The following is a 12,695-nucleotide window of genomic DNA, read 5'->3' on the forward strand; positions in this document are numbered from 1 at the left end:
TTGGCTTTCCTGGAACAGGGTCAAAGAGGTGGAAGTTTTTGACGATTTTGTCAAGGCGAGAATTAGAAGGTGCTGCACTGGGGACATGTGCGGTAAAAGATGACGATCAAAGGGGGTGGCTACCAAGTAACCACCACCCCGACAACCACCGCTGTAACAATAGCCAAGTGCGGGATCATAATGTGTAATGTATGTAATGTGTAATGTTTGGGTTTTTGAGTTGGAGGCTGCAAACACGATTTAACTCAGTTTGTAAACGTCAATGAATCATCAAGACTGGGTCAGTAATGCGAGTTGGTTATTACTGAACTTGCCAAAACAGATTTAATTAATTAAATCGATTTTAATGAGCATCTGCCCTCTCCCGTGGGGAATTGTGGGCCGAAAGGCCAAGAGGAAAAGTCAAGCTGTGGTTGTGTTGGCAAGGAGGCCCCAATTCACTGTGGGCCGAATGGCCAAGAGAAAGAGACTGAAATCTCCTGTCATCTACATTCCCTCGGTCTCTGAGCTCCGGGTGTGAGCTAGGTTGCTTGGTTTGGTTGTCCTGCGATAGCTCGTGACTGTTCTGGAGTTCCTCCAGATGATACCTAAGGGTGGTGTTCTGCTGCATCGCAGAGTCCACCTGGGAGTGGAGGGTGTGTATTTTAGACACGTAGGTGTCGCCCTTGCTCCGCTCGGCCTCATACTTATCTGTCATGGTTTGCAGTGAGAGGTCTTGAGTGTGGAGTGAGAGATCCAGTGATATGATATCCTCCTTTTGTTTAGAGGTCCCATTTTCCAACTTTCTCACCTGGTCTTTCTCATCCTTCAGTAAATCAGCGACTTCAATGAGTTCTGCTGTTTTGTCCTCCAACTTGGTCATTGTGTTCATTAACTGATCGTCTTTGGTCTGCAGCTTTTGGAATAGAGCATTATTGCTTTGAGTGGTTTCATTCACAACCGCTTGCAGGGCATCAAGTTGCTTGCCCCGGTTTCTAGCTAGCTCGTCAGATTCATCTAGCTTTGCGTGGACTTCATCGTATTTAGTTTTGGCTAAAACGAGTTGTTCCTTTAAGAATACGGACTTGGTCAAGAGTTTGTTTGCGTTCTTTGTTATAAGTGTTAGGCAGATCTTCCAATTTATCTGTCCTCACACACAGTTCCTCGGCTAGCAGTAGCTTCTCCTTTTCGGCTTTCGATGCCAGCTCCCTGGTTCTCTCCACCTGTGCCTTGAACTCCCTTCCTGCTCGTGCCTCTGCTGGGCACTGAGGTACTGGTACACTGTCCATCTCTGCTGGTGGGCATAGTTGAGGGCTAAACTGGAGAGAACCTTTACCAGGCCTCCGCCTGATAGTCTATTTTGAAGAGCATCTGTCGCAATGTCTGCATTTTTCTCGCTTATGGCATCGAAATCTAACATTTCCAGCCCCTCGGCATAGTTAGGATTTGCATTGTTGCTGAGGTCAGCGATCAATCTTTCCGTGGGTGGAGGTCCACTGATTAGAGGGGAAATGGGTGGAAACCCATTTGATGGATTGCTCATTGTTATGATTATCAGTTATTTCAATTTATGTAATGTTTGGGTTTTTGAGTTGGAGGCTGCAAACACGATTTAACTCAGTTTGTAAATGTCAATGAATCCTCAAGACGGGGTCAGTAATGCGAGTTGGTTATTACTGAACTTGCCAAAACAGATTTAATTGATTAAATCGATTTTAATGATAAATCTAACCTGTATAGGCTATTTGGGAATTTTAAATTTAATTCACTTGAAGGAGTTGCTATCTCTAAGTTAATGTGGAAAGGTTTAACTATGTCTCATTGGTTAGAACACATTAGTTTGCGTATTATTCCAATAATCAACCTGGAAAGGTAGTGTAGCAATTTAATGTATGTATTAAATTGAATGAGCCAATGATATCCAATCAGTTGAGACTGGTTAGATATCGTACAGCATAACCTGAATTATTTAAAAATAATTACTGGTGATTCTTCACGATTGGACAGGGGCACAGCTTTAGTTTGTAGAAGTGGGGTGGACATAACTTGGCGGGGTGTCTGGGGATCCTCCCATTTTTGGAGGCATCTAAAGATAATTTCCTGAATATTCAGACCACATAATTTGACCCATGACTAACAAACAAAAAGTAAGCAAATATACCCACAGTCATCATGCTACTGTAGGTAAGAGACCATTATTAAATGTTTAAGTATTAAGACTGAACTAAATCATTCCACCTTTTAACCAATAGCCTAATAAATGAACAAACCTTACAAATAAAGTACAAAGACTTCACTTTTGATCTACTTTATTAAGACGTCCTCTATATAACATTTCAGCCAGACCGCCCAGCCAGCCTAAGCGGCCTGTACGCCCGACCCCCACCAGTCTAGTCAATAACTCAACTCTCTCCCCAACACCAGCAAGCAAACAAAAACAGGGAGAATCTGTAGACATGCTGCGATAAAAGAACATACTCTTTATCAGAAATCAGCCAGCCTTCAAAATATGTCCCCTTTTATGTTTCTCACCTCCAGCAGAGTAAAAACATTTCTGAGTGCATGATATTCAGTTTAACTGGCATATACAGTGGGGCAAAAAAGTATTTAGTCAGCCACCAATTGTGCAAGTTCTCCCACTTAAAAAGATGAGAGAGGCCAGTAATTTTCATCATAGGTACACTTCAACTATGACAGACAAAATGAGAAAAAATAATCCAGAAAATCACATTGTAGGATTTTTTATGAATGTATTTGCAAATTATGGTGGAAAATAAGTAGTTGGTCAATAACAAAAGTTTATCTCAATACTTTGTTATATACCCTTTGTTGGCAATGACAGAGTTCAAACGTTTTCTGTAAGTCTTCACAAGGTTTTCACACACTGTTGCTGGTATTTTGGCCCATTCCTCCATGCAGATCTCCTCTAGAGCAGTGATGTTTTGGGGCTGTTGCTGGGCAACACGGACTTTCAACTCCCTCCAAAGATTTTCTATGGGGTTGAGATCTGGAGACTGGCTAGGCCACTCCAGGACCTTGAAATGCTTGATTTTCTGGATTTTTTTTCTCATTTTGTCTGTCATAGTTGAAGTGTACCTATGATAAAAATTACAGGCCTCTCTCATCTTTTTAAGTGGTTGAACTTGCACAATTTTTGGCTGACTAAATATGTTTTTTGCCCCACTGTAGTTCTATGGATGGTTTTACATTGCAGTCATTTATGCCTGAGATTATATGAGCATAACTGGGCATTCTAACATATCTGTATTTAGGTCTAGTGTGATTGAGGCAAAAATAGCTAAAGTTTGTGAACTAGCTAGCTAACATTAGCAAACATTTGGCTAGCTCTAGCTAATGGTATAATGGTATATCAATTTACTTCTGTTGAAATGGGAAACAAAGACTACAAAACATTTCCATACACACAACAGCTGTTACATACTGCTACCTGACAGATAGCCATAGGCTAGCTAGAGCTGAACTGGCTGTGGTAGTTACTAGCTAGCTAACTAGCTGCTAGTAGTTCATTCACTTAAGTCGAGAGGGGATGAAACATTGGATAACGTAACACATCAGTTACACTACTAGCTCAGCACTGCAAGTATTTTTCTCCTGTCAAACAGCAGTTACCTTGCCAGCTAGATCAGTCAACTAAAGAGTAGCCAGTTTCTGCTCTGCTTGCTTGTACAACTCAGAGAAAAAGCGCAAGTACACTGACAGCAGCTCCCTCTATTAATCTCTCCCATACTGGTCCTATACACCAGCCTTTCAGAAGCTTTGCCTTCAGAAGGCCTGTCCGCACGTTCTGTTTTGTCCTTGCATTTCAGCCAGAAAGCAGCCTACCCGACAGCTCTGAGGCATCCGCATGGTCCTAAAGCACACTGGTGCCGCATTTTGTATCACAGTGCAATGATAAAATTGGGGGGGACAAAAATGCCATTTCAGAATGTGGGAGGGGGATCATTTTTTATTTTATTTAACAAGGCAAGTCAGTTAAGAACAAATTCTTATTTACAATGACGGCCTACCAAAAGGCAAAAGGCCTCCTGCAGGGAGGGGGGCTGGCAAAAAAATAAATATATATATATAGGACGAAACACACATCAGGACAAGAGAGACAACACTACATAAAGAGAGACCTAAGACGACAACATAGAAAGGTAGCAACACAACATGGTAGCAGCACAAAACATGGTATAAACATTATTGGGCACAGACAACAGCACAAAGGACAAGAAGGTAGAGACAATTCATCACGCACATCATGTCCCGCCTGTACCCAGTGAAAGTTGCGAACCTGTGATTGGACAAGACTCGAGCAATAGCACTATGATCATTGGGCGGATTAGATTATGCTGAGCCTGGGGCCCTGGGCAAGGCCTGTCACATCATCCAGCGAAAGGGGGATGGGAGGCGCACCCTTCCCAAATCGAACAATAATCTGCACCACTCTGTCATTTTGTCAACAAGGCAGCATGGTGCATCCTACAGAAACATACTTCACTTTTCCATGTAATAAATGTTTCCACATAATAACTTGTTTTCATTACCAAAAGCAACCCCTTTTGCATTGGAAACACAGAATCCTTGTAAATATGGCGCTTTCATGACAACAGGAAACTCATACAAAAAAGGTTGAATTACGTCAGTCATTTTCAGATCAGAAAGTCGAGCTCTATAAAGTGCCCGAGTTCCCGAATTGGAATTCCGAGATGTATGACCAAAACGAATTTTCCCAGTCGGAGTCGTTTTTTCCGAGTTCCATTTTGTCGTGAACTAACAGAAGTCCGAGATTTCTGAGTTCCCAGTGGTTTTGAACACGGCGTTACTACACGTGCTTAATTACATCACTTTTGTTTCGAACCGATTTTGCGGGCGGGATTAATCGAACCCCCTCTTTGGACGATAACTCCTCCTTTATATTCCAGTTCAGGTTTGTTCGAGTATTGTGAATGGTTGAAAGGATTGTGTTTCGTATTGGTTAGACGGACTCTGGTATTACGTTTTGATTCGTTGATCCACATTGCCCGGTGTCCGGGTAAAATGGCGTCGGAAGAATACTGCTCGGTACCACCTCGATGGCGGTCGATATCGCTAACCCACGTAGAGTTCCCTGCTGGTAAGTGTATTGACTAATCATTATTATTATTTTACATTTGTCTGATAGATACTCGATGCTTTGGTAATCTGCAAGATATCGTGGGATGTTTTGCGATTGAATTGGCACGGCCGACGTGACCTGCCAAATAGTGAGACAATAAAAAGCATATACACAGCTCCGCAGACAACGTTGGTAACATTAAATGCCAAATAGTGGGACAGTTCCGCATGCGCAGTTGGAAAAGTTGTCCACAATGCTAAGTTAACTAGTTCGAGTTTGTGTTGCTACATAAAATGTTGAACTTAAATGGTCACGAAACAGCGTATGCTCAGAATAAAATGTAGTTTAAAGTTTGTCGCTTATAATTTCCTACTTGACTTGTTACTGGCCCGGTATAGCCAACTAGGTTTTGTTGATCGCAAAGTAGCTAGTTAGCTGAGAGACACTACGGTAGTAAATTGGCTAGCAAGGTTACGCCTTCCAAGCCTAGAAAATGGCCAAACCAAATGTAGGTTCTGTACCTTTTTATCACGCAAATTGATCATTTGTAATGTATACACACCTTGACGTTAGCTAGTAGACTGGCAAACTAACCCTGCATCCATTGTAATGGGATGTGGATACACAATTAATCTCATCATGCAATTAAACAAGCTACATTTATGGTGTTTGGATATTCATTTAATTATCTGTATAATATCCAGGCATTGAGAATGTAACTTCTGCTTGATGTATCATCACTGATCTGACAGTAAGTGTATTGGAAAGGTGAGAGAACTCTGCCATAGCATACTAGATAGGTAGCCACTCCACAACCTAAATACCCCCATGCCCTACTGTACATTCCCCTGAATTTGTATTTATTTTATTTAAAGTTTGTTAACAAATTCTTATTTACAGTGACTGCCTAACCCGGACGATGCTGGGCCAATTGTGCGCCACCCTATGGGACTCTCAATCACGGTTGTGATAGAGCCTGGAATCGAACCAGGGTCTGTAGTGATGGCTCTAGCACTGGGATGCAGTGCCTTAGACCGCTGAGCCACTTGGGAGCCCCTCCCGAGTGTTCAAATTGTCTTGCAAAGGGATTGTTTATATTATTTTTTTCCCCCAAAGGTGATCTGACGGGACAATTGTTGGCCTACACCAGCCTGCTACCCATAGTGATCCTTGTGGGCTTTGTCACCCTCATAGTGTTCAAGCGTGAACTGCACACAGTAAGTAATATAACCCAGATCCTTGCCCCATATGGGACCTCTATTACAGAAATCCATAAAAGAGGTCCCAAATGGGGCTACCCAAGTCCCTGCTGGACCACTAAATGAGGACAGGACACGTGTCACACTCACACATGACGCATGCTAAAACTCTACATGCAGAAATGCTTGTACAAGGTCATATAGATTAGATTATCATTGGCCATTAATATTAAAGATTAGGGTATTATTGAAAGGTGCATTACTGTAAGCACGTTTCTAAAAGCTGTATCCATTCACAGTGTGGACTTAAGCAAATTATCACACCTAATCCTTTTCCCATTCCTCTTTCATAGATCTCCTTCTTCGGTGGGCTCGTACTGAACGAAGGGGTGAACTGGCTGCTGAAGAATATTTTAAGGGAGCCCCGCCCATGTGAAGGTGAGGAAAGCGACAAGCCACTTACTGCAGTGACCCAGTACATACACAATAAGTGTCTGTCTGTGCATCAAATATACAGTCATGGCCAAAAGTTTTGAGAATGATACAAGTATTAATTTCCACAAAGTTTGCTGCTTTAGTGTCTTTAGATATTTTTGTCAGATGTTACTATGGAATGCTGAAGTATAATTACAAGCATTTCATAAGTGTCAAAGGCTTTTATTGACAATTACATGAAGTTCATGCAAAGAGTCAATATTTGCAGTGTTGACCCTTCTTTTTCAAGACCTCTGCAATCCACCCTGGCATGCTGTCAATTAACTTCTGGGCCACATCCTGACTGATGGCAGCCCATTCTTGCATAATCAATGCTTGGAGTTTGTCTGAATTTGTGGGTTTTTGTTTGTCCACCCGCCTCTTGAGGATTGACCACAAGTACTCAATGGGATTAAGGTCTGGGGAGTTTCCTGGCCATGGACCCAAAATATCGATGTTTTGATCCCCGAGCCAGTTAGTTATCACTTTTGCCTTATGGTAAGGTGCTCCACCATGCTGGAAAAGGCATTGTTCGTCACCAAACTGTTCCTGGATGGTTGGGAGAAGTTGCTCTCGGAGGATGTGTTCTTTATTCATGGCTGTGTTCTTAGGCAAAATTGTGAGTGAGCCCACTCCTTTGGCTGAGAAGCAACTATACACATGAATGTCTCAGGATGCTTTACTGTTGGCATGACACAGGACTGATGGTAGCGCTCACCTTGTCCAAGCTTTTTTCCGGATGCCCCAAACAATCGGAAAGGGGATTCATCAGAGAAAACAACTTTACCCCATTCCACAGAAGTTCAATCCCTGTACCTTTTGCAGAATATCAGTCTGTCCCTGATGTTTTTCCTGGAGAGAAGTGGCTTTTTTGCTGCCCTTCTTGACACCAGGCCATCCTCCAAAAGTCTTTGCCTCACTGTGCGTGCCAATGCACTCACACCTGCCTGCTGCCATTCCTGAGCAAGCTCTGTACTGGTGGTGCCTCGATCCCGCAGCTGAATCAACTTTAGGAGACGGTCCGGGCGCTTGCTGGACTTTCTTGGGCGACCTGAAGCCTTCTTCACAACACTTGAACCACTCTCCTTGAAGTTCTTGATGATCTGATAAATGGTTGATTTAGGTGCAATCTTACTGGCAGCAATATCCTTGCCCGTGAAGCCCTTTTTGTGCAAAGCAAGGATGACGGCACGTGTTTCCTTGCAGATAACCATGGTTGACAGAGGAAGAACAATGATTCCAAGCACCACCCTCCTTTTGAAGCTTCCAGTCTGTTATTCAAACTCAATCAGCATGACAGAGTGGTCTCCAGCTTTGTCCTCGTCAACACTCACACCTGTGTTAACGAGAGAATCACTGACATGTCAGCTGGTCCTTTTGTGGCAGGGCTGAAATGCAGTGGAAATGTTTTTTGGGGATTCAGTTAATTTGCATGGCAAGGAGGGACTGATCACTCTTCATAACATTCTGGAGTATATGCAAATTACCATCATACAAACTGAGGCAGCACACTTTGATACAAATATTAATTTTCATTCTCAAAACTTTTGGCCACGACTGTACACTGTGAAAGGCTTACATACAAGCCCTTAACCAACAATGCAGTTTTAAGAAAAATACCTGGTAGGTAAGAAACTTATTTATTTAACAAATTAAAGAGCAGCTGTAAAATAATAATTGCGAGGCTATATGCAGGGGGTACCGGTTAGTCGAGGTAATTCAGGTAGAGTTATTAAAGTGACTATGCATAGATAATAGCAACAGAGTAGCAGCAGTGTAAAAGAGGAAGGCAATGCAAATAGTCTGGGTAGCCTTTTGATTAGCTGTTCAGGAGTCTTATGGCTTGGGGGTAGAAGCTGCTCTTTAGAAGCCTCTTGGACCTAGACTTGGTGCTCCGGTAGCAGAGAGAACAGTCTATGACTAGGGTTGCTGGAGTCTGACGATTTTTAGGGCCGTCCTCTGACACTGCCTGGTATTAAGGTCCTGGATGGCAGGAAGCTTGGCCCCAGTGATGTACTGGGCCGTACGCGCTACCCTCTGTAGTGCCTAGCGGTCGGAAGCCGAGCAGCTGCCATACCAGGCAGTGATGCAACCAGTCAGAATGTTCTCGATGGTGCAGATGTATAACTTTTTGAGGATCTGAGGACCAATGCCAAATCTTTTCAGTCTCCCAAGGGGGAATAGGTTTTGTCTTGCCTGGCCAGACAGCGATTTTGTCTCTGTCAAACACAGATGAGACAATGGATTTTCTACGGGCCTATATGTTGGACAGTGGAGGGGAATGGAAGTATCTCCAGTTTTGCCTGTCGTTTTTACATGCGAAACTCGCCCAACTGTCCATCAAAAGTTCAATGAAACTTTTGACCTACAAAAATGGACATTGACGAAGGCCTTTGCTTTTCATCCGTTTTATTGTCATCCATGTCTGGCCACGGCCTAAAGCATCTATTTGTGATTAATTTCGTAGCATGTGGTTAACCCCATGTCTATTCTCTTCCCCAATATTTTTCCAGGAGCTCACGCAACCCTGACCACTGAGTATGGGATGCCCTCCAGTCATTCCCAGTTCATCTGGTTTTTTGTTGTTTACTTCTTTCTTTTTCTTTATTTAAGGTGAGTGACTTCTCTCCCAGACTACATTTCTTTTAAAAATGGTCACGAAAATAATTATTTTTCATAGTCATTATTCATAAGTGACTTTTGATGTTGGCTGACGCACTTTGCCCATGTCTAGAATGCATCAAACGAACAACGCTCGCTGTGTGGAGCTGCTGTGGAGACATATATTGTCCATCACCTTGTTAGGTGTGGCCTTCTCCGTGTCATACAGCAGGTGAGGGTGGGAGGGATGACAATGGAGGAAAGGAGGAGACTTAGTATAAATAAAAAAAATATTGATTTTAATGTATTTTTAGAGCATGACACAGTTGCTCAATTTGGTCCCAACTCTTCAAATAGTTTTGCTGTTAATAACTGTCGTAATTAGCTCAACCCAAAAATTGCGCAATTTTTATTAAAAAAATATGCTCAATGACTAAATTGTGTTTTTTCCCTTTCTCAGGGTTTACCTGTTGTACCACACCTGGAGTCAGGTATTCTACGGGGGAGTGACCGGTAGCACCATCGGAGTAGTCTGGTTCTTCTTCACACAGGAGGTGCTGACACCGCTATTCCCCAAGATGGCAGCATGGTAAAGAATGGGGACACATCTCGGGGGGGGGGGCACACAGGCTTAGAAGAAAGTGCCTGGCACAGATTTGGGCAGAATGCACTGTAGCTACAGATTCTCAGTGAATCTGATGTTTTTCATTTGATATGATGTATTTTTTTCTATTGTTTCTCAATGTTTAACTTTGTCCCACCTCTCTCCCAAACCCTGACTGCTGACAGGCCGATATCAGAGTTTTTTCTGGTGAGGGACACAAGCCTGATCCCCAACATCCTTTGGTTTGAGTACACGGTGACCAGATCAGAGGCAAGGTGAGTTATCTATTTTATTCACCATATTAGGTGGGAAAGCAATCTGTGACTTCATATTGAAATGTTTTCAACCATGTTTAGTAATAGTTTGAATGTCTGCTTATCCTCCAGAAACAGACAACGGAAGCTTGGAACAAAACTTCAGTGATCGTAGCAGTTCCTTGGTGAAACTGAGTAAAGGACCACACACACACGCGCACACACACACACACACACACACACACACACACATAAAAAAACACACTGGAGAATCATCTTCTGGACTGACCTGATTGCAATGAAAAAAGGGCCAACCCATTTACAGGTGGACCTAAAGAGAGTGCCAGGACACGGCCCGGAGCCTGCAGCCTGAGCAAGTCCGTCCACATGCCTCACTTTGTACAGCTTGCCCAAATGCTCCCCCGACGCATAAAAGACCGTGAAAGAGGCATACTATTTAATGACAAATTAATATATACTTTAACTGTAAACTCACACACAGACAGGAACCATTTACTGTAAGAAATAGATTTTCAGAAACCAACGGAGGGCTCTGTCAATTAACAAAACATTGGCTGGTGTTAATACACCATGACATTTGTCACTCTTTTGTTTTGGGTTTGCTGGTGGGGGAAATATGAGATTGGTGGGGTAAACCCTCGTTTTTTGGGGGGGTCTTATATTACAGAAAAGAGAACCATTTTTAAAACTCTGGTGTAACATGTAATATATAAACAAATGTGTACTTTGTTCAAATTAAAGAGAAGTGTGTGGGGGGGTTAACACTATTTACATGAGAAAGGTGGGTGGGTTAACTTTATTTACATGTGAAAGACCCCTGTTTCCCCCTCTGATACATCTTGTCAGCCCAATGTATTCGGTTCCAAAATGTACTTGCAGGCGTTTAAGCCCTCACATACTGTACAAGCCAAGGCTAGTGTACCTTCTGTACAACTTGAGGTCTCGATTATGTTTGAGATGATGCAGAAGAAGAGAAATGAGCCATAACACAAGGGGCTCTGTTCTTTTTCTATTCCTCTTCCACACAGGGAGTGAAGGAGTGTTTTCTCAACCCCTTTCTCCCTGCATGTCTGACACCCTAGGAGCACAAACCTGGGACGTATTTTTCCTTTCATTTGCGGTTCTAGAGAACATGAAACGGTGGCTTAACACTTGTCGTTCCTAACTTTCTTTTTACCTGTCTTTTCAAAACATTCCATATCATCTGGTGAAAAAACAAATGATATGACTGCTGAGGGGAAATGTTAATGGTGATTTTCTTTTTTTTTCTTTTTTTTTCTTCTATTAAACCTCAGGTCAATCTGTAGCATGTGTTAATGCTGCAGTCCTCGGAAATGCAAGAGCTGATGTTTGAAGCTGTCTGGTGAAGGTTAAAAGCTGATTTGGAATTGTCATGTCATTAGCTCCATAAAGGGAAGTAGTTCTCTTAGATTATAATTTTGTGTAACCCATATCAGGCTGAATAAATAAATGAAGTGTTTATCTAAAATTGTATGCTTTTCCCCCACCCCCTCGAATTCTTCAGTGAATAATAGTAAATTAAAAGAGAGCTTATGTAAGAATCATTATGCAATCCTGAAGGTCATTTTGGATTATTTGGACATTTAGGTAGAACCTACCTGCACAGAGATCAGACACAAGCATGTCACATAAGATGACTATGTTCAGGAGATCTGCACTGTAAGAAACCACATTATGGCTTTTAGACCAGGGGTTGTTTGCGGCCCAATCATCAACTATGCCAGTCAAATTCAATGATTGGTCATTCAATTCATTCAATTTATTGGTCAAATCCCCCAGTGAACAATTTGCATGAACCAGACCTTGTCTGATATCAAATTTGCACACCATACAATGATCATGGTCTTCCTATCTTGATGTGAAGAGGTTGGGAGGGTGTACCTGCCCTATGCTGTTTCCCAAAAGCATTGTAGAACTAATATCTTTTGTTCATCTTAATTCCATTTAAACTAAATTATCTTAGTGCTACAATGCTTTTGTGGAACTCAGCCCTAGTTGTCAATGTATCAATTTACTTGGACATGTCATGAATGATATTCATTCTGTCAAGTTATTTCTTTGTTTATTTGTGTAATGAAGAACAAATCCCTGAGTCGGAGTACTACATGTCTGGCCCAATTTTCTATAAATGAGGGCCACTTCTCAGTGGTACAGTAATGAAACATGGTAATGGCTAGATGGGATCCAGCTTTTAAAAAAACTTTTTGTAGCAGGTTCGGAGTACTTATGCAGCAGGTTAGGACAATTAACGTAGTAGGTTTGGATAATTAGCTTAAAGGTTAAATAACATTTGTTTTTAATTAGGTGAAGGTTAGGATAAAATGATTTGAATGGTTAGATAAAATGCAAAAACAATTCAACTTTTGATGTTAATTTGACAAAAGCTGTATCCCTACTAGCCATGACCAGCATGACCATGAACATGGCCTAAAATGAACTTT

At 42.1% G+C, this 12,695-nt stretch overlaps 1 protein-coding gene across 1 annotated transcript; it reads left to right on the forward strand.

Moving 5' to 3' along the window:
* The first annotated feature begins 4,785 nt into the window (after positions 1–4,785).
* Positions 4,786–11,798, forward strand: LOC110509508 (dolichyldiphosphatase 1). The gene is made up of 9 exons (XM_021590409.3): positions 4,786–5,098; positions 6,197–6,297; positions 6,633–6,717; positions 9,267–9,366; positions 9,488–9,586; positions 9,815–9,943; positions 10,144–10,233; positions 10,345–10,407; positions 11,529–11,798. The coding sequence occupies exons 1-8, from the start codon at positions 5,023–5,025 to the stop codon at positions 10,379–10,381; spliced, it is 717 nt and encodes a 238-aa protein (XP_021446084.1). The 5' UTR covers positions 4,786–5,022; the 3' UTR covers positions 10,382–10,407; positions 11,529–11,798.
* The last annotated feature ends 897 nt before the right edge of the window (positions 11,799–12,695 follow it).

Source organism: Oncorhynchus mykiss, chromosome 29 (genome assembly GCF_057628025.1).
Source record: "Oncorhynchus mykiss isolate SJ-2025 chromosome 29, ASM5762802v1, whole genome shotgun sequence".
NCBI lineage: Eukaryota > Metazoa > Chordata > Actinopteri > Salmoniformes > Salmonidae > Oncorhynchus > Oncorhynchus mykiss.